This window comes from Artemia franciscana, chromosome 4 (genome assembly GCF_032884065.1).
Source record: "Artemia franciscana chromosome 4, ASM3288406v1, whole genome shotgun sequence".
Lineage (NCBI taxonomy): Eukaryota > Metazoa > Arthropoda > Branchiopoda > Anostraca > Artemiidae > Artemia > Artemia franciscana.
This window is the reverse complement of record NC_088866.1, coordinates 7,685,360-7,713,066: the sequence shown is the minus strand read 5'-3', so window position 1 is coordinate 7,713,066 and position 27,707 is coordinate 7,685,360. Positions and strand designations below refer to the sequence as shown.

At 35.6% G+C, this 27,707-nt stretch overlaps 2 protein-coding genes across 10 annotated transcripts in view; both read right to left on the bottom strand.

Moving 5' to 3' along the window:
* LOC136025934 (uncharacterized) overlaps positions 1–27,707 on the bottom strand; it is an 81,483-nt gene that overhangs the window by 42,436 nt on the left and 11,340 nt on the right. The window contains exons 1-4 of one of the 4 annotated variants that reach the window (XM_065702019.1): positions 14,055–14,168; positions 11,638–11,952; positions 8,263–8,343; positions 3,875–4,031 (exon numbers count right to left, since the gene is read on the bottom strand). In XM_065702019.1, coding sequence (XP_065558091.1) covers positions 3,875–4,031; positions 8,263–8,343; positions 11,638–11,871 — 472 coding nt within the window. In that variant the 5' untranslated portion in view covers positions 11,872–11,952; positions 14,055–14,168. Of the gene's footprint in view, positions 1–3,874; positions 4,032–8,262; positions 8,344–11,637; positions 11,953–13,900; positions 14,169–27,707 lie in introns of those variants that run through there. The other 3 variants (XM_065702021.1, XM_065702023.1, XM_065702022.1) reach the window with 3 other exon arrangements.
* Positions 20,964–27,707, bottom strand: part of LOC136025935 (uncharacterized) — an 18,384-nt gene continuing 11,640 nt past the window's right edge. For all 6 annotated transcript variants that reach the window (XM_065702024.1, XM_065702028.1, XM_065702025.1 and 3 more), the window contains exon 2: positions 20,964–22,238. In XM_065702024.1, the coding sequence (XP_065558096.1) occupies positions 21,082–22,017 (936 nt within the window). In that variant the 5' untranslated portion in view covers positions 22,018–22,238 and the 3' untranslated portion in view covers positions 20,964–21,081. The remainder of the gene's footprint in view (positions 22,239–27,707) is intronic.

Genomic DNA, 27,707 nt, shown 5'->3' with positions numbered 1-27,707 from the left:
TTATCCACGTAGGGAAAAGCAGCTATGCGAGTTACTTTAATGAGAATCAAAGAGCAACTGAGGAAAATTTATGAAAATTGAAACTTAGTTAATTATTCTGTTGCGAAATAATCCTTTTGTAAGCTAACATTGAAGCAACTCTTTTTGGTCTAGTGGGTAATCTAGACCAAACTAGACCAAAAAGAGTTGCTTCAATGTTAGCTTACAAAAGGATTATTTCGCAACAGAATAATTAACTAAGTTTCAATTTTCATAAATTTTCCTCAGTTGCTCTTTGATTCTCATTGAAGTAACTCGCATAGCTGCTTTTCCCTACGTGGATAAGTAGCGACAATTGTATTTATTATATTTGGTGGTGGTTTTTATTTGTTTTTAGATTAGTTTTCTTTTAATTTTCTATCTTGTGCTGAAGACACCTTGTTTTATACAGGCGAAATATCCGCGTTGTTTTAGTCTTTTAATTCTACTGGCCGTCGTCTCGTTTGAAGTTTTCTTGTTTAGAGTTTTATCTCTCTTGATTGTATATTGTCATGTCTGGCCAGTTCGGCTTAAGAATTTTCATTCGTCAAGTTGAAGATTTCTAGAAAAAATTTTCTTTTATTAGAGAGACGTAACTTCTTACGATTTTGTGTTTAGGGAAAAGGGGAAAACAATTTTGTCCCCAATCTCCACAAAAGAGTATATGCTACGGTTCTTTTGCCTCTCGTCAGGTGGACTCTTTGACTAGTCCCATAATAGAGCCCATACATAGCAACAATTTCCGCAGTAAAGGGGAATAATGGTTCTGTTAATATATAGTATCCATTGTCCTTGGGAGCAAAAACGACCTTGATATAATTTATTGTGGTGGAAGGCTACGTAAGGTAGTGTGAAAGGCTTGATAAAGTTAAAGCATCTTCACTCAGGTATTCAAGGGTAAGTTTGCATACAGACTTATTGAGATAAAAGTTATAAAATTTTTCCAAGATTGTGTAGCCTCTATCTTTAGTGATGCAAGATCTAAGGGATATGGTAATAGGGGGACCTCTACCAGGATGTTGGAGAAAGAATATCCTGAAGGCATTTTGATTCTTACATTTTTGAACTTTTTTTAACAACAATTTTAGTGTGAAGTAGTAGCAATATTTTTTTTTACATCCAAATAACATATAGTAGCAAGAGCTAAGAGCTAATATGGCACTTGTGACGAGGTCGGAAGAGCCAAGAGCTCATATGGCATGAGCTCTAGCAAAATTCTAAGAATCAATAGATTGATTTAAAAGGAAAATCAGAGGCTTAATGCAGGTCGGGATTTAAAATAGGATCTCTGAGACACAAGGTCCTTCTAAATATAAAAATTCATTAAGATTCGATCACCCACTCGTAAGTTAAAAATACCTCATTTTTTCTAATTTTTCCCCTCCCTTCAGCCCCCCAGATGGTCGAATCGAGGATACCACTTTATGAAGTCAATTTGCACAGGTCCCTGACACGCATACCAATTTTCATAGTCCTAGCACGTCCAGAAGCACCGAACTCGCCAAAGCACTGGACCCCCCGTAACTCTCCTAAAGTGAGCGAATCCAGTCCGGTTACGTCAACCACATATCTACGACATTTGCTTATTCTACCCACCAAGTTTCATCCCGAGCTCTCCACTCTTAAGCGTTTTCTAAGATTTCCGGTTACCCCTCCAACTCCCCCGAATGTCACCGGATCTGGTCGAGATTTAAAATAAGAGCTCTGAGACGTGAGTTCCTGATCACCCAATCACCCATTCGTAAGTTGAAAATACCTCATTTTTTCATATTTTTTTTTCTCCCTCCAGCCCTAAAAATGGTAAAAAGGGATAACCCTAAAAGGGTTATCAAGTCAATTTGTGCAGGTCCCAGACACACCTACCGATTTCCATCGTCCTAGCACGTCCAGAAGCTCCAAACTCGCCAAAGCACTGGAAATCCCCCCCCCAAAGAGAGCAGATCCGTTCCAATTATGTCAATTACGTATCTATAACTTGTGCTTATTCTTCCCATCAAGTTTCATCCCGATCTATCCACTCTAAGCGTTTTCCCAGATTTCTGTTTCCCCCCTCCAACCCCCTAGATCCCTGGATCCGATTCGAATTGAAAATAGAGATTTTGAGACATAATATCTTTCTATATGTCAAGTTTCATTAGATCCGATGACACCTCAATTTTCACGTTTTCCAAGATTTCCCGTTTTCCCCTCCAACTCCCCCAATATCACCAGAACTGGTCGATATTTAAAATAAGAGCTTTGAAGCACAAGATCTTTCTAAATATCAATTTTCGTTAAGATCTGATCACCTGTTTGGAAGTTACAAATACCTCATTTTTTATTTTTCCGAATTACCCCCCCCCCCCCCGCCCACTCCCCCAAAGAGAGCGAATCCGGTCCATTTATGTCAGTCACGTTAGTCCGATCATGTCACTATATCTTGGACTTGTGCTTATTCTTCCCACCAAGTTTCATCCTGACCTCTCCACTATAAACGTTTTCCAAGATTCCCCCCCCCCCTCAACTCCACCCTAATAACACTGGATCCGGTCGGGATTTAAAATAAAAGATCTGAGTTACGAGGTCCTTCTAAATATGAAATTTCATTAAGATCCAATCATTCTTTCGTAAGTTAAAAATACCTCGGGTTTTCTAACTTTTCAGAATTATCCCTCCCCCCCCCCAACTCCACCAAAGAGAGCGGATCCATTCTGGTTAGGTCAATCACGTATCTAGGACTTGCGCTTATATAACCGTCCCCCCCCCCAGATGGTCGAATCGGGGAAAAAACTATTTCTAATTTAATCTGGTCTGGTCCCTGATACGCCTACCAAATTTCACCGTCCCAGTTTATCTGGAAGTGCCTAAACTAGCAAAACCAGGACAAACAGACCAACAGAATTTGCAACTACTATATGTCACTTGGTAAATACCAAGTGCCATTAAAATGGAACCCACACCAATAATATGCATATTTTGAGTGTTATAATAGTTATTATACTAGTAATAATAATAATAATAATAATAATAATAAAAACAATACCTGAAATTACAGAGACAAACCCTGTTTCTTATGGGATTCTCTGCAGACCAAAGGAGCCTTGAATTTCAGATGAGGTTAAGTTTTTAGCTTTTACTCTTCCTTTTTATCAGCTATCTAAGTACAATCGTTATTTTCAGTTTTTTATTTAATTCTCCGTCTAGTTTTCGTCACTTTTGTAAGTGGGGTGTCAAAACTACAAATAAAGTAGTGCCAAAACCCGACACCCCCATCCAGGTTTTCGAGGATCTGGCCATGGTTTATGTGATGCTAAATTAACTCCCGTATTATTTCTGAGCTTGCGACAGCTTATTTTTCTTCATTCATTACTACATATATATCAAGCGTGTTTCATGGTATCTGATGAACTATTTATAATAGTACAACTTCATATTTCTTTAAAAGAAGTTATTTTTTATTGAAACAAAGAAATTTCGCATAAAGATCAGAAGCGTAGCACTTTATGGAGCGTTAAATACTTTGTTTGACATCTCCCAGCCACTCAGAGAATTACTCCTAATCCACCAGCCCCAAGGAAAAACCTAGGTATTCACCAGTACATTCTACATAAATATTCAGAAAATTAAGAGATCCCTCACTTTACGTCGAACTGTAATTTTGTCAGGCAAATAGCCGTTCATTGGAACCCCCTTGTGAGTGACATGTTTATCACCAAATTAAGCGTCAGAAGACCACTATAATGATTTTTTTTTCAAATATTTTTTTTAGTCATGCTACACTTTTTGGGGGGCTAAATTAAATACTGGACATCAGTGAAAAAAAGATCAGGGTTTATTTAGAGATAAAGATGGAAAAGAATATATTATTGAGACTTACATGGCTTGTATATGTTTCTGCAAATTGAGAACAACATTTTTTGATATGGACTGTGTTCAAAGTCAGAGCTTCTCCAATTGCAGCATTTCATAATACCCAGTAGATATTCCAGAAAACGATTCATTGTATTTTCACCAAAGTCTGTCCAATTTATAAACTATAAAGAAAAATCATCCTTATTACTTTCTATTGTCCCATGCTCATTCTCAAAATTTTATTCTGTATATTAATGTGCCCCTTGACGGGTAGGAACACTACGGGACCACCTTAGTTAGATGCACCCTGATTGGCTAACCATGTTGACATTGCTTTTCGGGCTTCCCCAGAAAAAGGCAAACAAAAATATGGCGCAAGTGACAGGGTGGCAAACGCTACTCTTTAAAAATAAAGAAGTTCAAACCTAATCAGTACGTAAATTCTGAGAAATCGGTTTGGACATTTGACCGTGTTTCGAAAAAAAAAGGTCCAAGTTGAGATTGGATAACTTGGCGTGAATTGCTGAATTTAACACTTGATGCCCTCCTCTATCACTTTTCATTCAAACCTTTACATGACAAAAATGTCAGGTGGCAGGACCGCCCTAACTCTTCAAGCACTTTACGGTGTTAAGGCAAAACACCCAATCTCCACTTAGGCCAGTGTTCACATCTTTGAAGTGATTTTTCTCGAAACTACGATTTCTGAGACAGGGCGTCGTGTTGAAGGCTAAACACACTATTTCAACATAGATCAGTGTGACATTATTTTTGAAATTATTTTTCTCGAAGCTACAATTTTTTAGACAGGGCATCGTGTTCAAGGCTAAACGCCCTATCTCAACGTAGGTCACTGTGATAATATCTTTGAAATTATTTTTCTCGAAGCTATAATTTCTTAGATAGGGCGTCGTGTTCAAGGCAAAACGCCCTATCTCAACTCAGGTCAGTGTTCATATCTTCGAAGTGATTTTTTCTTGAGCCCACGATTTTTGAGATAGGATGTCGTATTGAAGGCTAAACACTCTATCTCAACGTAAATCAATGTGATAATATATTTGGAGTTATTTTTCTAGAAGCTAAAATTTTCAAGATAAGGCGTTGTGTTCAATGCTAAACTGCCTATCTCAACATATGTCAGTGCAGTAATATCTTTGAAGTGTTTTTCTTGAAACTACAAATTTATAGATAGGTTGTCATATTCAAGGCAAAACACCCTATCTCAGCTTAGGTCAGTAATAATGTCTTTAAAGTGATTTTTCTTAAACTAGGATTTTTAAGATGGGGTGTGTTGTCTAGCCACAGTCACATACCCATCACAAGCCCAAAAGATTGCATCTTTTGAATAGCGTAAGCGAAACCCCATCTTTTCGGAGACTACTTTTTCACATTTTATTTAAATTAAGTAGAATTTAGGCGTGTAGCGTTCCCTACACTCTTTGTCCTTGCATGAATTGTCCCCTCGTCAAAAAAAAAGAGATATATAGTTTGCCGTTTTAGGAATTCACAGAGAACTTCCCAAGATGAAGGGAAATTGCAATGAAAAACTTTAAATTACTTTTTAAATGAACTTCTTTGTTGTTTGGTATAAACACTCGGGTTGAATGACTCGGGTATATATCCAGGTTGAATGACGACGAGTTTATTTCATACAAAGATACTGTTTCTGCTAACTAACTGGGAAATTAAGGTTCTACACCAGAATCTTTAGATACGATTTTACCCACTCTAGGCGGTATTTGCAGCCAAGCTAAAACAGGCTATAAATGTCATAGCCCATACAAAAAACGTACGACCGAAATCAAATTCAGTAAATAAAAAACATTCCAAAAATAAATTGATAACGTAAAGAAATCAAATGGATAGAAAATTTGCGACAGGATTCAGTAGAAAACTTGTCCTTACTCAACTTATAAATTGACACTTCAGAAACTTGTTTGACGTTCGTAACATGCAGAGTACTACCAGTGGAGTCAATACGGGGGGGGGGGTACCTCCTGAATTTGTCCCACCCCAATAAATTTAAAAAAAGATATTTTTGAGGGTATTTTAAAGACAAAATGTTCTTCCCTGTTTTCATTTTAAGTCCATCCCCAAATTTTCAGGAATTGACGCCTCTGAGTATTATGCTACAATGTTCAAGCAGGATTTAAGAAATTTTGCAATACTAACGAAATACTTCAAACCTTTGAGAAAGGTTTCTGTATCCATCCGAGATTAGTGCATTCATTCTTTATTAATAGCACAATCACCAACTTATTTTATGAAAGTGACAAAGAAAATAAGTAACTACTTGTGGCTAGTGCTTAGGCTGACCCCTTTTTAAAATTTGTTAAATATGGCAGCTACCAAAGAATTTATTTCAGAGAAGAGCTAATTCAAAGAATATTGTGCTAATGAAAATCATAACCTAATTCTAAATTAAAAATATAACAAGGTGAACATATGACACTCTAAATTTTAGATGGGGAGAGGTGAGAGTGCATTCCATACATTGTTTTTTTTTCTGTTTGATCAGTCATGGCTTATTACATATTTTTGAATATATTTAGGCTATTTTTATTGACATGAAATCCCAGATTCAAGTCTTTTTGTTTAACACAAAAAATGCGTTTTTAAACCTAATGACGAATTTTTCCCAGGGGCGGGGGATCCCCGGACCAAGGTTAAACGAAACTCCTTTGCTATCAGCAGGTATGCTTATAGCTATGAAGGATTACTTAAATAACTTTTAGAAGTTCTCTGAAATGAACTAGATTTTTCATCCAAAAATCTAGTTATACAGCAGGGAGCTTTTACCCTTATTTCTAAAATAAATTCAAGCACAAAAAATGTTGAATCAGATGCTAGACTCACTATTCTGGCTAAAAAAAACTTGAATAAATTGATTCCTAGCGTAAAATTATTGAGAAAATGATTATTGCAGTGGTTATAGGAACATATCGTATATTGTAAAATACAAACCTTTCAGGGGATTAAAAAGTAACTTCAGTACTGTTTTGCATTCATCATAAAATGCAAATAACACGAGATATAAAGCAAAATGTTCATAAGAACAATATTCCGTTTATCATATCATTAACTCATCATGGTTGATACAGTATATTACAGTGACGTTGCTACAGCTCCAAATGTGTTAATATTTTGTTGAGGAAATTTAGGAAGGGGTAAATGGTTTCATTCCCCATAATACAGGTTCTTTTTAGATTCGATTTTCAAAAGAAAGGAAGAGAATTTAATGGTAAAGAATGTGTCAGGGTTGTATAGGGTCACCTGACATTTTCTAGGTAACAGTTGATGGACATCCCCATATGTGGTCAATTGTTAGGGAATTTTAGCAACTTTATTGACTCGATGGCTTCAAATTATGACAGTATTGCTTGAGATATACACGAAATATGTTTAAATGTGGAATAGGTCTCAGAATCAAATAATAGCTATATTTCGTCAAAAAGATGCCCTGTAGAACTGAAAGAATCTTTTTGGTATCTTTGAGCTATCAACCGAATTTGACATCAATTTACAATGGTCATTGTACATAAAGTGATAATAAACATAGCACCTTTTTTTCTACATTACTGGGCAGACATCCAGGGACGATATACTAAATATTGGGATAAAGATGATAATTTCCAAGATCTTCTATAATTGGCAGATACTTCAAGTGATCATGTCTACTCTCAAGCCTAGTGTTGCCAATTACTACTTTAGAATCTCGTGAAAATATGACACCCATCTTCCATTCTATTTCATTGATGAAGATCGCTTGGTATTTAGCCAAGTGGTACATCATACAGTCTGCCTTCTTGATGAACAGGACCTAGAAGATTTTGTCCCTTTTTAAGACCCTTGCTGTTGACCTTCATGTATAACTTGACATTTAGCCAAGTGGTGCATCATACAGTCTACCTTATTGATGAACAAAACCTGGAAGAGTTTATTCCCTTTTGAGACCCTTACTGTTGACCTTGATGTGCCACTTGGTATTTAGCCAAGTGGTACATCATACAATCTGCCTTCTCGATGAAGAGAGTCTCGATCAGTTTATTCCTTTTTGAGACCCTTGCTGTTGACATCGATGTACCACTTTACATTTAGCCAAGCGATACATCATGGAGTCTGCCTTCTTGATGAACAGGACCTGGAAGAGTTTATTCTTTTTTAAGACCCTTGCTGTTTCTTAGCCTGAAGAGGCTTTCAAAAAAGACCTCACAACATATATGAGGACAAAGGGAGAGACACCCCCTGGAATAATTAAGTGTCTATAAAATTCAAATATTCAACTATTAACTTCATCTTGGAAATTTATTATATTGCTCTTTAGGTTCTTGCAGACCTATGATTTATTTGATCACCATCTTTCCTTCATTTCTGTTTAATTTCCAAAAACATGAGAATTAAACAAAAACTTACAATGAGTGCTCCAACTATGCTGGATTCCTTGTATAACCTTTCAGCTGGAATGAGTTCCATAAGTTGAAGTACATTTTCTTCCTAAAAAAAGAGAAAATTTTGGTTCATTTTAAGGCAAATTATTCTCAAAATCGTTTTATTTTTTAAACAAACACATCCGCTAACAATTAATCCCCCCAGGATTCAATACAAGCTGTTTTGCGTTTTAGCTTGTACTGTGTTGCTGCTAAAAAGATTTTGATGAGTTTTTTTGGCAAATATTTACTGATGGCAAAACATGCTTATCTCTGCCTTTGAGGTTAAGATGAATTGGTTTCTAAGGTAACAATAGCTGATAATTCCTCCCACCTATGGGGAAATACTGGGGAAACAAAATCAGATGAAATAAAAGTACCCCTAAATATGAAACCAACTGCAAACAACAGAAGAATTTACAGCTCTTAAGCTACTCTATTGTTATGACTAGAAAAGAAAACTTAATACCTATCAGAAGAGCGAACCTCATAATAGTCATAGCTGTACAAAACACAGTAAAAAAAAAATGTTTTGAGCTCATCCTACCATGCCCAAACATAGCAGCAAATATGTAACCAATCCCTGAAACAAAGCCATATATTCTAACCTCAAGGGACATTTAATAAGAACAGCAGATACTGAAGCAAGAAGAACACCCAGTAAATTCCCAGTTTCTCTCCCATCATAGCTTTCTGTCACTTCCCCTACCAGAAACACTTATAAATATAAGAGATCAGCCAAATTAGGAACATTTGGGCCCATATCAAGAATTTGTAATATGGTGTAAAAAAAAATATATATACCCTTAGTTAATGACATAGTTCATTATAAGCAACCACAGTGACACAGGAGGAACAAAGGCTAAATTAACAAGAATGATTATAACCAAACAATCAAAATTTTCAATGTCCTCAACATTAAAAAATTTTAACACCAAAACAATGTAGCAAGTAACTTAAAAAGTACTGAATCTGAAGTACGGAAACTACTAGATAGCATAGGACCAAACAAATCATTAGTACCAGACAGAATTGAAGCTTTGTGGATTTAGCTACTAGCACCAGAAATTGTATCACCCCTCACCCACATTTTTAACACCTCCATGGAGAAAAAGAAGCTCTCAATCAGCTGAAAAGGGTAAGGGTTATTATGCTAATATTCTAAATAGGGAAACAATTTCCATCTTACCAATAACCAGCCAATCAGCCTTACCTCCCAACTCAGCAGACTGGCAAAGAATTTGGTCAACAATAGGACCATTAAGCATATGACAAATAGTAATCTCTTCAATTCAGCCCATTTTGGCTTCATGGACAAAAGCAACTGCAAAAAACTAACTCTAAACAGCAAAAAAAGAGGATAGTTTTGGTAGGTATACTGTTAGTGTTATTTGATGTCGAAAAAAGTGTTTGACAAGGTCCCTGCCTTGTAACATTTGATGTAACTAAAACCTAAAATAGTAAAAAGTCAACCTCCATGTGGACCATGTCGTTCCTAACCAGGAAAGTGCGAACCATAACATAGATGCAGTAAAATCCCTAGAAGCTACACAGCCAAGCACCATCATCCAAGGAAGCATCCTAAGTCCACTCCTCTACTTGTATGTAATTGAGAGAATGAACAAAGACAATAAAAATGCTGGTTCCAATACTGGTCAGTCAGAACCATTAATGGAGGAAATATAGTGTCCAAAATTAAGATTGCTGCACCATCTCTGAATTTTTTCAAAGACTTGCTGGGGGCAAACCTAAAATATAGGATTCACACATGCAAAAAATATTAGAACCCTAACTAATTACAAAAAAAAACAAATATTAAAACCTAAAGTTTATGTTGTGATGCAGTCACATGACCTAATTCATCTGAGAGGAGGCTACTGTACCTTAACAGGAATGTTTGCTCACTAGTACTGTTCACATTATTGTTAATAAAAACATGCAAGCACTAAAAATATGAGATAGACAATAAAAAATAGAATCTTATCCAGACTGGGCTTAGAAAAATGATTAGGTCAATTTTTCCTTTTTTTCATAATTTAGCTAGGAGGAAAGTGAACATGCACTTGGTACCTTTTTGTGTTCTTTCTAAATATAATAATTTCTTCAGGGACAAATTTCAGTTTTAGCCCTAAAAAGGGGCCCTAAAAAGTAGCTCATTTTTAATGAGTGCTTAAGAATAACTCTTGTAGATCTAAATGTTTACTGAATTAAATTGCATGCATTTAGATTGAATCAATACCTTTAAAATTTATTTCTTTAAATTAATGGACTTCATAACTATATTTTAATTTTTAACATATTTTTTTACCCTAAATCTTAGTCTAAAATCTATAGACAAGGTAATAAATAACTTTTTAGGTCTCCTGTTTTTAAAATAGAATTTACTATCAAAGTAATTATAATATTTAAAGAGCACAAAAAAGTCATCAAATGATATTTTTACCTTTCTTATAGCCTAAGCAAAACTATGAAAAATAGGGAAAAACTGACCAACAATTGTAGATACAGTCTATCTCCAACAGATAATTTTAAAAGCCATAAGAATAGTAATAATTCTAAGGTATCAAACTAAAGGTCCCCTCCCTAAGGAAACATCTTTTGACAGTCTCCTTTATTCTGATTGATTTTATCTGTACATAGCAAGATTACTCTACTTGCTACTGTACCACTGAAGAGACTTGTTTCCTTGTGGTGTCAATTCACAAAATTAGCCAGGGGGGGGGGGGACAAAATGTGTTTTTTCCAAATGTATAGGGGGAGGGGCACTTTTCTCTTTTTTTATTTTTTTTCATGGAAATACAAAAAGTATTAACAAAATACCAGAAACAAGGGACAGACAAACATCTAGGAGGGCACATCCCCCCCTTCTATTTGACACCTCTGTTGCCTCTTGTTCTTTAAGATTCTCAAGACCATATAATTAATCATATACTGTTGTGTTTTTTTAGTAGTTCAGCAATAACTAACTAGATGTATGGGTAGTTAGTCAATGCCAAAATTCCACAAAAATAACACTACTGCTAAACATAAAAATAGCTAATGCTACAGTACTTATTCTCATCAGTGGCACTGGCAAATCTTTAAAAGTTTTAGAGTCAGTACCATGCAACATACAAAGGGTTTAAACTTTGCAGTCATAGTAATTAGCCACTGTACACAGGGCAATTGACAGGATTCTGATGACAGTGTGGGGTTATGGAAAATATCCCTTTTGGCCATTACATAAACACAGATCTGTATGGAATTTTCACATTTTTGGGAAGGTCAGGACCTAACAACCACCCTTCTCTGGGTGTGTCCTTGCCCATGTAGCTAACTTCAGCCACCAAATTAGTATCTGCCTTTATTTAATTGAACATACCTTTTTGAGTGCATCCTTAATCCCAGAGTCTAAGTCTTCAGAGGAAATAACTCTTTCTAACAATGATGTCAATGCATCACTGAAACTCATTATGTTACACTTTGTTGAGAACTTCCTCTCATGTTCTAAACTACCTTCAATGGAAGCAATGTTTTCTAACTTTAACCTTTTAGGGCTTGATTTCACCATATCTGATTTTGAAGCATTCCTCTTCCTTCCTTTAGTACTGGACATGGTTTTAAGATTGTCTTTCCTAGCATTAAATTATTTTTTCTCACAGTCTTGAGGCATCAGGAATTTACAAGTCTAGCATTCCTAAAAAGAAAATAGATCAATAAGAAAAAAAAATTCAAACACAAAATGCTTCCAGTATTTTAAGCTGAGAGACTTTTGATAAAGGACAAACTAGATCAGTAAATAGTTTAACTAGTAGGCCTCCTTAAGGGAAGAGCCTTGTTCTTCTAAAAATCTATATCTTTATTATTATCTTTGAATATATATAGATCAATATATATATACAGTATAGAATTTGCTTTAATAAGAGAGGGGGAGGGCAGTTGAAAATCATAGTCCCCCCCTAAGCTCCAAGAAGTGCAGAGTACTTTGAAAAATTTATTTTCCATTTGCTGACACTGACATAATTCTCCTTGACTTTTCTAAAGCTTTTGACAAAGTTTATCACAAGCAACATGCAATTAAATTATGTGCTGTCAAGCTTGAAGAGATGTCCCTGCTCTGGATCCTTGATTTTCTTTATAGGCAACCTCAATGTGCTCAGTTATTTGATAACTCTGGCAGCTGTATTATTTCTTCATCAAAGCATGTTTTGAGTGGTTCCTCAGGGTAGTGTTTTGGGTCCTAAAATATTTAATCTCTTTATCTACAATGATCCTTCCACTATCAGCAGTAAACAAACACTCTATACTGATGACCTGAAGCTCATTGAACCAGCCTTGTCATGTGAAGATCATACCCTCCTACAAAATAATCTTGGAGTGCTTGATTAATGGGCTGAGGCTTAGCTTCTTAAATTTAATGTTGTTAAGGACCATGTCATTCACCCAAGAAAACAAATCCTTGTCAATCTTATAGTCTCTTAGGTCACCCACTTTCCTCTGTAAATACTGAGCAACATCTCAGAATCACTATTAGTAATGAATTAAAATTCAGCACTCATACTAAGAAGTCTGCTGCTTGTGCTAATTCAACCATGGGGCTGATTAAGCATACTCTCTCCACTTGTTCCCCCAAAGGCATCAGTCTTCTGTGACAAGGGACTTGTGCATCCTAAGCTTGAAGTTGGAATGTTTCTAGCCTCCCCTTATTTTTAAAAAGACATAAAAGTGTTGGAAGATTTTCAGAGATGATGCCATCAAAGTGATGTCTGGCATGTAGGAACTATCCTACCCTGCAAAACTAGCAGAGCTGAAACTACCAACTCTTGTATAAATGGGAAATAGAAGTGATGACATTTTAGCCAACAAGTCAATGAGGGCTAATACACTCCCAGCATTATTTCCCTCTGTTGGTCCTAACTCAAGAACTAGAGGTCACTAGTTGAAACTTCTGGCAGCCTATCTTATCTAGAGTCTGAGCTCAATTCTGTTCAATGCTAGTTTAACTTAGGTAAGATGGCATTTGCATATAAACAATTTTCAAGACTTAAAGAATAGACACAAATATTTAGAAATGGTCCTGTAGTGGCATGGTGGGTTAGACCTTAACTTGGTAATATGGGACCCAGAGATCAAGCCCTAATGTAGCAATACACAACAGGGCTGATGCAGGGATCTTAGTAGGGCCAACTAGCCTAACCAAAGGGCAGGAAGACAATAGACAGGCTATTGTAAAATAGACCTACAGTGGGATTAAATAAAGCAGACAACATATTTTTCATTATCGAGAAGGTTTAGAGCAAAGCAAAACAACTTTTAGGATAATAATTCTAGAATTCTGAAAGCAGTTTTCAGAATTTTGTTGGGCTTTCCTATAGATACAGTCATGCAGGCCCATAGGCAAAGACCATTACCACAATTGATTTGTTATACCAAATTGAAAAGAAAAAACAAACACAACAAGCCTTTATATACAGGCCTAGCTTAGGACTACCATCTAAGTTTTAGGTTGGGGGGCTGAATGCAAATTGTAGTGACAGGCTAAAGATAATTATACTTGAAAGAACATTGAATGAGGAATGAAATAGTTATATTCTTCTGTTTTGCCCAAATGTTTTGGTAACACCAGAAAATGTTTAAACCCCTACCTCGACTCATTCTCCCTCCAGAGGGACTGAGCCTAGGACTACATTATATTAGCTAGCCTCCTGAGAATTTCATGCACCTGGGCTAGCTCAAAAATTATTCAAGATGATCTAAGTCAAAAATTGGTCATCTAAAATTTCATAAAAGCACTCCTACTAAAATTCTCTCCTATAGATCGGAGATTAGCTTATAAAGTTTGAGGCCTGTTGTTAACGTTCCCCTATGAAATATACAAAGCATGTGCTCGAATTTTCAAATATGAAAATGATGAAATTCTCGTAGTGAAGAAAGTCAATAGCCTACTAAACAACCCTCTTCCAAGCAGCGAAGTTATGTCGATGACAAACTAGTCTCAAAAACACTTGCCAATGTCAATTGGGAACAGCTTCTCACCTATGGTATTGAAGAGTTGGTCTAATGTGAAAAGTGTGATTTTGCATGCCGAAAAGTGATGCACCAGAATTTTTTGGACTAAACAGTCCAAAAGTCTACCTTTTTTAACTACAGAAACAAGTAAGCTAAAAAGAAAACATCTAGCACGGAATCGTTGTAGGGAAAAGAAAACCTCAGACAATTATCAACTCTTCAAAACTCTTTGTAAGAAAACAACCAACCATATTAAGCAGTTGAAGAGAAGGTTTGAGGAACAATTGGCTGAGGATGTTAGGGATAATCCTAAATCTTTCTGCCTTCATGCCTATCAAAAATATTGCAGCAGACGCACAGTGTCCTTGATATCCTGTACAATAGTCAACCAGTTGCTGATCCTGAGCTGAAAGTTGAAATTTTCAACGAACAATTTGCATCTGTTTTTTTCTTCAATTCCAGTACTATTCTTCCACCACCTCCATGTATCACATACTACGGAACCAAAATTAAGCAAGAAAACACGGGTCCTAATTTCAACAAAGCAGTGAACAAAACAAAACAACACCAATTTAAAAAATTACCCACTATTTCGGCCCCATGTCCAAAGCCTTTCTCAACGGAAAAAAACGAAAAGAACGAAAAAACCAAAAAAAAACTATTTAAAAAAAATATTACGCACCAAAAAAGCATGTCAACTAAATACACGAAGAAGAAAAAAAATAAATAAGAACAACTTATATTATAAACAAACTTCCAGCATTGATAATACAACATAAGAATAAAACAAAAACGAATGTCTTTAGTTAAACCACGGGTTACTCTCCTTTCAACATTCAGTGTATAAATGGGAATTTTTTAAAAGTGAAGACCATATTTACTTGAACAAACAAAAAAGGTCACAAAACCGTCTAAAGCTTTTGACAAAGTTTGTCACAAGCGACTTGCAATCAAATTACGTGCTGTCAAGCTTGAAGAGAAGTCTCTGCTCTGGAAACTTGATTTTTTTTTTTTTTATATGCGATCTCAATGTGTTCAGTAATTTGATGACTCTGGCAGCTGTATTCTTTCCTTTTCAAAGCATAATTTGAGTGGAGTTCCTATAGCTATGAGAATCCTCTGGATTCTTCAAAATTTTTCGAACTCAACAGACACGGGTTTCATATGATGATGAGCAAGACCCCATCGAGTTCGCATCTTTATCCAGCCCTACAAATACCATCTGTTTTTTAACTACGCATTAATTATCTTTTTAAAAAAAGCAAACCTTCCTGTTCCAATCAATTGAGTTCTAATTCAGATTTGATTCCTTGAAAAAATCTATTAACTTTAGCCGAAAATATAGACATGCCAACACTTTTTACAAAAATTATCAACGGAGAAATCCCTGCGTATAAAGCTGCAGAAAGTATTGATTTTTTAGCTTCTTTGGATGTTAATCCCAATGCAAAAGGTCACACCTTGTGTATTCCAAAAAGGAAGGATACAAAATTATTTATTTAGATGAAAAAACCTATTTAGCACTGATGAAGTTCTCCAAGTAAGTAGCCTATGCTCTGGAAAAAACATTGATTGTAAACGTGTGGGTATGGGTGTGGTTGGCTTAGAAGTCCTTCATATCCTTCATATACACGTGCATTTAATTCACCTTAACGATATGAAGTAAATGACAATCCAACACAAAGTTGAAAAGACTAAGCAGGAACGTGGCTAAAAAATGGTTCATTGGGCTAAGGCCTATGAAAATCTCTTCATTATTTCCCCCATCTGATAATGGGACTATTGATTGAACTCAGAGTTATTGAATTTTTCTGATGGTCGGCATAATAGTAGTGAAGGGGTTCCAGGTTTAAGCGGGCCTATAGCCATCACTCTTTCTTCTTTTAATGACGCAGAAGTTGATCGGTGATTCCCTCAGGGTAAGACGCAGGTGCATGTTACGTCATAGGGAACGTTTTTTAAGACACCCTGGTGATTGATACGTATTGTTTACTTTTGTTTGTTATGTAATAGTTTCTTCGATTCTTTAAAAAACCTAGGAGAAACCGCCAAATCAGCTTTTCTATAGTCATAGGCTTTGAGTATTACCTAATAGAGTTTTTAAAAAACCAGCAAGAGCTTGTTCACTTCATGATTTCTTTACTTGTTATTTTTTTTAAGCCTTCAAGGTCCTCGGTAAATCAAGATGTTCTTTAAAAAACCTGCTTGGGTCCTCAGTCAAGTAAGGACATGCTACTTACATCATCCCAATATTTTCATTCTTTCTGCCATTCCGCGTTAGCAAACATGGGATGTGGAGAACTGTTAGAGAGAGAATTGATTTTCCTATCATTCTTCTAAACATCAAATTTCATTAAGATCCGATCACTGGTTTGTAAGTTAAAAATACCTCATTCCAATCCCCCTCCCCAAGAGAGCGGATCTGTCCCGATTATTTCAATCATGTATATAGGACTTATTCTTAATTTTCCCACCAAGTTTCATCCCGATCTCTCCACTTTAAGCGTTTTCCAAGATTTCAGGTTTCCCCATCCAACTCCCCCCAATGTCACCAGATCGGGCCGGGATTTAAAATAAGAGCTCCGAGACACGATATCCTTCTAAATATCGAATTTTATAAAGATCTAATCACCCGTTCGTAAGTTTAAAAATAGCTAATTTTTTTCTAATTTTTCCGAATTAACCGTCCCCCACTTCCCCCGGGTGGTCGAATCGTAGAAAAAACTATTTCTAATTTAATTTGGTCTGGTCCCTGATACGCCTGCCAAATTTCATCGTCCTAGCTTATCTTGAAGTGCTCAAACTAACAAAACCGGGACCGACAGACCAACAGAAATTGCAACTGCTATATGTCACTTGGTAAATACCACTGCCATAAAAACTTTGGAAAGAGCGGTTTGCATTATTACCAAATTGTAAGTGCTGCGAATTTAAGCGAAGTCAAACCCAAACAGAAACGGAAAATCGCTTGGTGCCGAGCGTACCTTCTGTCAAAATTTTAGTTCAAAGTATTTACGGAAGAAGAGTTACTTCAAATTGCTGAAGAAGTAGAAAAGTAACTCAAAAATTTCAGGAAAAATCATCACCTTAAAAACTAAGTATCCAGATTTCAACACATAAACTCGAAGTAAGACACTTTCCTTTTTCATTGCCAGTAAATCCCTTATTTTTGAAGAGGCTAAATTACTTTTAGCCTCTTCAAAAACAAGAAAAACGTTTCTTTAACAAGAAAAATTAAAGAATTCGCTACGTTTGTTGGGAATTAGTTTATCCAATTTAAACAATGAAACACCAAAAAATTGAGTACATCAAAGAATAACAATTAAAATTACCTTTTTAATTTGTTCGATCACCATTGTTTACAAACCCGTTCAGGTGTACACTAACTTAAATCAAGGTTCGGTATAAACTGAATATGTTTGCCTTATTCGCTATTAGGGATGAATTAATCGGATTATAATAGAAGTTTTTGATGATGCTTATTTTATGAAGAAATTTTTTGAAGAGGCCCAGCTAGCTTTTAAAAAAAGGCAAAGTTCCTGTGCTATTTATCGTTCCAGTCGCCTATTACTGGAATATGATTTACCCTTGTTCCCCAATTAATGACGGAAAGCACTCATGCTAAAACAGGAACCGATATCAATCCAGCATCAAACAAGAGCTAAGAGCACATATGGCACTTGTGACGAGGTCGGAAGAGCCAAGAGCTCATATCGTATGAGCTCTGGCAAAATTCTAAGAATCAATAGATTGCTTTAAAAGGAAAATCAGAGGCTTAATGCCGATCGGGATTTAAAATAAGAGCACTGAGTCACAGTTCCTTCTAAATATCAAAATGCATTAAAATCCGATTATCCACTCGTAAGTTAAAAATACCTAAATTTTTCCTGTCCCTTCAGCCCCCCAGATGGTCGAATCTGGGACAATGACTTTATAAAGTCAATTTGTGCAGCTCCCTGACACACCTACCAATTTTCATCGTCCTAGCACGTCCAGAAGCACCAAACTCGCCAAAGCATTGAATCCCATCCCCTAACTCCCCCAAAGAGAGCGGATCCAGTCCGGTTACAACAATCACGTATCTATAACTTGCGCTTATTCTTCCCATCAAGTTTCATCCCGATCTCTCCCACTCTAAGCGTTTTCCAAGATTTCTGGTTTTCCCCTCCAGCTCCCCCAATGTCACCGGATCTGGTAGGAATTTAAAAAGAGAGTTCTAAAGCACAAGATCCTTCTAAAGATCAAATTTCATTAAAATCTGATCACCTGTTCGTAAGTTAAAAATAGCTCATTTTTCTAATTTTTCCGAATTACTCACCCCCCCCCCTCCAACTCCACCAAAGAGAGCGGATCCAGTTATTCCCGTCACATATCTTGGACTTGTGCTTATTCTTACCACCAAGTTTCATCCTGATCCCTCCGCTTTAAGCGTTTTCCAAGATCTCCGCCCCCCTTAATTAAACTGGATCCGGTCGGGACTTATTAAGATCCGATCACCCGTTCATAAGTTAAAAATACCTCATTTTTTTCTAATTTTTCCGATTTAACCGTCCCCCGACTCTCCCCAAGATGGTCGAATCGGGGAAACGACAATTTCTAATTTAATCTGGTCTGGTTCCTGATACGCCTGCCAAATCTCATCCTCCTAGCTTACCTGGAAGTGCCTAAAGTAACAAAACCGGGAGAGACACACAGACAGAGAGACTGACAGAATTTGCGATCGCTATTAGTCACTAGGTAGATACCAAGTGCCATAAAAATTGACGGACCTTTCTTGATTGATCACACTACAGGAGTGGGGATTGGTGAGACTTCTGAAACCCATAATTACGTAAAAAATAACAAGAAGTTACTCTAGGGGCGCCATCGGTTGATAACAACATGAAAAAACATAAATCACACTACAGGAGTGGTGATTGGTGAGACTTCTGAAACCCACAATTACGTAAAAAATATCAAGAAGTTACTCTAGAGGCGCTATCGGTTGATATTAACATGCAAAACATAAAATGACAAACAAGTATTGAAAGTAATTCGACTATTTTTGCCAACGCGACAATTTTAGCTGGAAAAACAATCATTGGTAAATACTCAACCATTGGCGGAAATGTATGGATCACCCAGTCAGTTCTACAAAAATCGATGGTAACTCATCATTCAAGAAAAAACAAATTAAGATGAATAATAGTTTATTAGACCTTGTTGAAAGCTCACCTCTAGTGCAAGCACAAAAAATTATTAAGACTCCAAATGTGAAACTTTACTTTAAGATGGAGGGACACAATCCCGGCGGTAGTAATAAAGATCAGGCAGCTTATAATATGATTGATGCGGCCTTCAAACGAGGAGAAATAAATAAAGACCTTCAACTTATTGAATCTACAAGCGGTAATGTAGGAATTACTTTAGCTATGATTGTCTCAGTTTTTGTTCTTTCTATTGAATTAGTGGTGTCTGAAAATTTCAATAAGGAGCGTGCAAACTATGTGTGCTTGTGGAGCAAAAGTAACCCTCACTTCTTCAGATTTTGGTATTGAAAGTGCAAGAGATTATGTGGAAGAGAAAGTAAAAGCTGGAGGCTAATACATGTTTAATCAATTTGCTAATGAAGATGATTGGAAAGCACATTATAACATCACATGGCCAGAAATTTGGCTGGCTACAGAAAGAAAAGAAACACACTTTGTTTCTTCTATGGGAACCATCAAGGGAACTTCCACTTATTTAAAAGAAAAACAAATCCATCCAATTAGTTGGTGTACAACCTACTGATGATTCTAAGATTCCAGGTATTAGAAAGTTGCCAGAAGCTTATTTGCCAAAAATTGTTAATCCATCTAAAGTAGATCAGATTATTGAAGCAAGCGAAGATGAAGTTAAGAGTTATGGCAAAGCGATTAGGAAAAGAAGAAGGTACATTTTCGAGAATGAGTAGTGGTTGAGCTACAGCAGATGCTTTAAAACTTTGCGAAACCTTAGATGAAGGAATGGTTGTTATTATTATCTGTACTCGAGGTGATCGTTACATCTCTTCAGATTTATTTGACTAATTTTCTTATCTAATTTTTCAAAATCAAATACTTGAATTTAAGCAGAAGAAAACTAGAAAAAGCGCAATAAAGTACTTTGCTAAATAAAATAAAGGCTTAATTTTGCACTCGCAAACACGTTCTAAGACATACTGTGAAACAGTACAGACAGCAGTCTTTCGTTTAAAACATCAAACATGGTTTGTCCTGAAGGACCGTATATATCGGCATCCAGCAGCCCAATTTTAAAACCCATTTTAGTCATACTTACGGCTAAGTTGGCAGTTACAGTAGATTTCAAAACGCATCCTTTGCTAGAAGCTACAGCACCAATATTTTTGATACCTGGAATTGGTTTTTCCTTAACTTCATTAGAATTTTGTTGCTTTTTGGCTTCCACTTTGATGTTGACCATGACTTTTGCTTTTTCGTAAAAATGTTGGTGAATGCCTTTCATCATATCTGACTCAGCATGTTTTTATCATGTAAAGCGGCTGTTTGTAATTTTAGAAAGTTACTATATTTTGAAGAGTCCCAGATTCTACCATATTTCGGCCTTCGCCATCCGTAGCAATGGTTTTAGTGCTTTTTTAATTTCATTTTTTTTTATTGCATATTGAAAAGCTTTCTTTAATTAAATTTAGCCTAAATGCAAATATAGACTAAGAACTTAAAAAGAGGGGAATTTTTAATCGAAATTAACTATCAAATTAAACGCAAAACAATAGCTAGATAAATTGTAAACTTAAAAATTAGGCAATGATTTGTCGCTGGGCAAAGGGTATAATCTACTTCTTCGGATTATAAATTTCGGCCATCATGCATCTTGCACTTCCTCCGCCGTTGGTCTCTATACAGGTTAAATCTACACTTAAAATTTTAGCGTATTTTTCAATTTGACTAATTTGCGAAGCAGTTAATGCATCTTTTGCGCTTTTGCTCATTACTAAATAAGTTTCATCTGAGCGAGCCGATTTTACCTGAAGCATATTTCCCGCAAAATTCTGCATTTGAGCTTCTGTAATATTAATAATTTCTTTTTTATCATCTTTCAAATGAGCCAACACATTGTCACGTTCTTTCTTATCGTCTATTGTGGCTGAACAAATTATAGTAAAATCTTCTCCAACACACATCATTACGTTAGTATGATAGATGGGTAGACGCTTTCCGTTTACGTTTTGGTTAGCGGTAAAAATAACGGGTATAAACTGGAAGTCTTTACAAAACTTGATAAGCAATTTTTCGTTTGCCCTAGGCGACAAAGCACAGTATGCTTTTCTATTTATTCGATCTAAAATTAAACTCCCCGTTCCTTCAAGAAAAACATTCTCTTCTTCTGCTTGTGTATAGTCAACTATTTGATTGAATTCAAAACCTTTCTTTTTAAGCGCTAAAAACACCTCCTCCCGGCGTTCACGTCTTCGGTTTTCCGCAAACATAGGATACAAAGCTACATCACCATTTTCATGAAACGAAACCCAGTTATTGGGAAACAAAGCATCAGGAGTGTTTAAGCTTGAATCATCCTCTACTACATGAACCTCCACTCCTACTTCAGTTAATTTCTCAACAAAAGCATCAAACTCATCTTGGGCTTTTTTATTAGTGTTGGTATGTAATTCTTCCGTTGACTTTTGAAAAAAATTATTCACTGCAGTTTCTTCATTCATTCTAAAAGACGCTGGGCGAATCATTAGTATTTGATCTGTAATCTGTCTCATATTATTCTCTTATTAAAGGTGAAGTTGAACACCTCAACAATCCTTCTTGTTGTGCTATTTCTCTATAATTCACTTCTTCAACAGTTATTCCTTTTGTGCGTAAGTATGTATTCAAACGCTTGAAAAAGCCCACCTTGAAGAACCTGAACTTATGCTACTGGTGCTTAAAAACACTAAGAAAACTATATAGAATCCATCAACTTTTTTGCTGAAGAAGGCACCTATAAAATATAAGCTAAAGTTACTGACTTTACTACAGCTAAAATTAGTTCAGATTCAAGAAATCAAGAAAAAACTGAAGAATTAAGGAATACTATTAAAGGTTTTAACAATCAGGATTTAAACTTAATAGAAGGGAAATCTAAGCCAAGAAATCAAAATAAAAACCTTAAAGCCATCTCAAATAAAACAAGAGCTATAGATAGAAAAAGATACTTATATCTAGTTAATTTTGCTTTGAAAAGCTAAGACTTAGAGGTAGCTCCATTTATTTTACTTTCTGAAGGTGCTAATTTAAATACCAAATACTTAGATACTGTTTATCAAACAGTTCGTGGTAACGAACTGTAGTAAGGAGCGACTCGGCTCAATAGTAACCAAAACTCTAAAGAATTGAATTTTGATATCAATAGCTACATCAAAAGAATCGCATTTTAATGCTGATTTTAAATATATAAGTTTCATCAAGTTTAGCATTACCCATCAAAAGTTACGAGCCTGAGAAAATTTGCCTTATTTAGGAAAATAGGGGGAAACACCCCCTAAAAGTCATAGAATCTTAGCGAAAATCACACCATCAGATTCAGCTTATCAGAGAACCCTATTGTAGAAGTTTCAAGCTCCTATCTACAAAAATGTGGAATTTTGTATTTTTTGCCAGAAGACAAATCACGGGTGCGTGTTTATTTGTTTGTTTGTTTTTTTTCCCAGGGGCCATCGTATCGACCAAGTGGTCCTAGAATGTCGCAAGAGGGCTCATTTTAACGGAAATGAAAAGTTCTAGTGCCCTTTTTAAGTGACCAAAAAATTGGAGGGCATCTAGGCCCCCTCCCACGCTCATTTTTTCCCAAAGTCAACGGATCAAAATTTTGAGACAGCCATTTTGTTCAGCATAGTCAAAAACCATAATAATTATGTCTTTGGGGATAACTTACTCCCCCACAATCCCTGGGGGAGGGGCTGCAAGTTACAAACTTTGACCAGTGTTTACATATAGTAATGGTTATTGGGAAGTGTACAGACGTTTTCAGGGGGATTTTATTTTGTTTGGGGGTGGGACTGAGGAGAGGGGGCTATGTTGGAGGATCTTTCCTTGGAGGAATCTACCATGGGGGAAGAAAAATTCAATGAAAAGGGCGAAGGATTCTCTAGCATTACTATAAGAAAACAATGAAAAATAAACATGAAAAGTTTTTTCAAATGAAAGGAAGAAGTAGCATTGAAACTTAAAACGAACAGAGATTATTACGGATATGAGGGGTTCTAAAAATACTTTAGCATAAAGAGCGAGGTATTTAGGAGGAGATAAATACCTTGCTCTTTATGCTTAAATATTTTTAGTAATTTTAACTATTTATTCTACGGCCTTTCTGATTCAGGGGTCATTCTTAAAGAATTGGGACAAAACTTACGATTTAGTGTAAAGAGCGAGGTATTAACGAGGGTACAAACCCCCTCGTATACATAATAAAAATATAAAGTTATGAAAGTTTGTTACGTAAGTTAATTCTTAAGTTACGTATATTTTTTACTAATAAAAACGTTCGTTAAAAATAAAAAGTTCTAGTTGCCTTTTTAAGTAACCGAAAAATTGGAGGGCAACTAGGCCTCCTTCTCCACCCCTTATTTCTCAAAATTGTCTGATCAAAACTAAGAGAAAGCCATTTAGCCAAAAAAAGAATTAATATACAAATTTCATTTTAATAATTTATGTGTGGAGAACCAAAACCAAACATGCATTAATTCAAAAACGTTCAGAAATTAAATAAAAAAAAAACTAATTTTTTTAGCTGAAAGTAAGGAGCGACATTAAAACTTAAAACGAACAGAAATTACCCCATATATGAAATGGGTTGTCCCCTCCGCAATCCCTCGCTCTTTACGCTAAAGTTTGACTCTTTGCCACAATTCTAGTTTTTTAAACAATTAAAAGCTTTAGCGTAAAGAGCGAGGGATTGCAGAGGGGACAACCCATTTCATATACGGAGTAATTTCTGTTCGTTTTAAGTTTTAATGTCGCTCCTTACTTTCAGCTAAAAAAATTAGTTTTTTTTATTTAATAACAGTTTAGATCAAAAAATCAAACTCAGTAATACGGTGTTGAACTTAATGAATTAATTAAACTTAGAAAACAACAACATTAAGACGCCACAAATAAATTTATAGAAGAAGATTCTATTCAACAAGCTCCTTCAGCCTAATTGATTTGCATGAAGCTGTCTAAAAAGGTAGCATCTTAAAATTGTTGAGTGATTTTTAACAAGTAAATATTTCTGCATCATTTAGCACTTCATCCATGTACAGAACAATTAAATTACCATCTTCATCAGAATTTGCAACCCCATTTATTTCTTCAGAATGATATAGAAGTTTTTCTACCTGCTTTTTTAATAGCAGCAATCTTATTTGATCTGGTTTTGTCATAAACCTCAAAAGCTGCTATTCCGCTTAAAAAGCAAATTAGTTCCCGCATAATGGTAATTGTTGCTTTGTACTTTAAATACTACTGCAAATTCTGCATTTTGCTCTTCCCTATTCATTTTTTTTGGAGCCATCTTTCTTTTTGGATGCTCCCGTTTATCAAACAAACTTTTTAGGGATTCGTCTTCTATACTTCTAAAAGTCTCTTTAAATGCCTCATGAAGAGCAGTTCTAGCCTCTTTTTCTTTAGATTTTCCAGGCTCTGATTGAAATATTGCTTTTCTTTTCTAATCTTTAAGCTGAATAATAATATTGTTCTTAGAATGTAATGTTATCTAATTAAATATACAATTAATCCATCACATGGATTTTCATGTTATTCTATAGGGAGGTTTTCTTCAGACATGAAAGCATTAAAACATTTTTCTTTAAAAGCTTGTCTCATCAAAGAGCTGAATTATAATTCATTATCAGAATCCTGAAAATTAAAACCAATAGGAACAATGTTGTGCGAAAAATTATCTAAAACAGATTCTTGAGCTTGTGCTTTTTCTGCAAATAATAAGCTTATGATAGCAACAAAAATAGTGTTTGTTTCGTGTAAATTCTTTTAGACGAATCTGAGTAAAAATAAGTCAATTATGAATAGACAATAATAATAATAAAGCCACATCCTTGTTCAAAAAACTTCTTCACATCAATTAAATTATTAGTTTTAAATCTTCGCTTCCAAAGTAAATAGCTTGCATACCAACCTTAGAAGCATCTGCAATATTAGCCTCTAGATTGTCTCGAATCATTGCAGAGTTACTAGCTTGTGAGTTTGCTTTTGCTAAGGCATACAGGAATACTTTTGTTTTTTTTTTCAAATTTACATCTATGGATGCAGTTATTATTAAAAATAAGGACTCAATCCTTATTTTTTGTATTGAAATGTTTTTGTATTGAAATTAATCTTATATGTTGGTTATAATGCATAACTTTTAACTTCGTTTTAAAAATTTAAGTAGATCAGTTGCTCCTGGAAACAAATGAGTTTGATTAGACAAATGATTTACATAAGATACTGCTATTGTATGAATCAGTCCACTGGAAACCTTGTAATTAACCAAATCAAAGGTTCCTTTCAACTGATAATACCTCAAATCTTCTTTAGAGATCAACTCATTTCTGAAGTTTTAAATACTTGAAATTACTAGGCACATAAGCCTGCATGAATGTGTCGAAAACAGATTCTAACTTTAATACTCCAAATATATGTTGAAAGGTTAGTCTAGATTTATTTTCCTAAAATCCCATAAAGTAGGGGTAAGCGGTATATGTAGGGACGGGGTATAAGGGGGGACACGATACTTATCTGCCATCTAGCGTTCTTTAAAAAATTCCAATAAAGCTACCTAGCATAGTTCATTCAATGGCGGACATGACAGTTCTATCATTTTGGCAATTTGCTATTTTTGTTTTTGTGAAAATCGACTTCAAAGTTTCAGCTATATCCCAAAAAAATATATATTTGGGCAATAGTTTTTGTGCTTTACTTTGTAACGGTGTAAAGAAATTGTGTGTGTAAGATAGCGAATGAAAGCTAAAACATCAGGCCACGTTGTGTGACCATCTGGTGGAAAAATATGTAACAGTAAAAAAAAGACACAATTTTTAAGTAGAGGTCGCATGGTATATACTGGGACAAGGACAAGTGGTATATAGTGGGACGTGGATACTGTCCAACCCAGGAAAACCGTGACGATATAACAGATTGCATCTCTTGTTGTTCTGAAGTTGTGCAGTTTGCAAAAGAGTCTGGTATCACTTTACTAACAATAGCACCTCACTGGAGCCACAGGATACAGTCATTGGACATGTGCGTGTATTTTCTCTTCAAATGCCAATACAACAAGGCTATGGACAACTGGATGCTGTCCAACCCAGGGAAAACCGTGATCAAACAGTTCGTGGTAACGAACTGTAATAAGGAGCGACCCGGCTCAATAGTAACCAAAACTCAAAAAAATTGAACTTTGATATCAATAGCTACATCAAAAGAATCGCATTTTGATGCTGATTTTAAATATATAAGTTTCATCAAGTTTAGTCTTACCCATCAAAAGTTACGAGCCTGAGAAAATTTGCCTTATTTAGGAAAATAGGGGGAAACGCCCCCTAAAAGTCAAAGGATCTTAACGAAAATGACACCATCAGATTCAGCGTATCAGAGAACCATACTGTAGAAGTTTCAAGCTCCTATCTACAAAAATGTGGAATTTTGTATTTTTTGCCAGAAGACAAATCACGGGTGCGTGTTTATTTGTTTGTTTTTTTTTTTGTTTTTTTTTTTTTTCTTTTCCCCAGGGGTCATCGTATCGACCAAGTTGTCCTATAATGTCGCAAGAGGGCTCATTCTAACGGAAATGAAAAGTTCTAGTGCCCTTTTTAAGTGACCAAAAAAATTGGAGGGCATCTAGGCCCCCTCCCACGCTCATTTTTTTCCCAAAGTCAACGGATTAAAATTTTGAGATAGCCATTTTGTTCAGCATAGTCGAAAATCATAATAACTATGTCTTTGGGGATGACTTACTCCCCCACAATCCCTGGGGGAGGGGCTGCAAGTTAAAAACTTTGACCATTGTTAACATATAGTAATGGTTATTGGGAAGTGTACAGACGTTTTCAGGGGGATTTTATTTTGTTTGGGGTGGGGCTGAGGAGAGGGGGCTATGTTGGAGGATCTTTCCTTGGAGGAATCTGTCATGGGGGAAGAAAAATTCAATGACAAGGGCGCAGGATTCTCTAGCATTACTATAAGAAAACAATGAAAAATAAACATGAAAACGTTTTTTCAAATGAAAGGAAGAAGTAGCATTGAAACTTAATACGAACAGAGATTATTACGCATATGAGGGGTTCTAAAAGTACTTTAGCATAAAGAGCGAGGTATTTAGGAGGAGATAAATACCTTGCTCTTTATGCTAAAGTATTTTTAGTAATTTCAACTATTTATTCTGCGGCCTTTCTGATTCAGGGGTCATTCTTAAAGAATTGGGACAAAACTT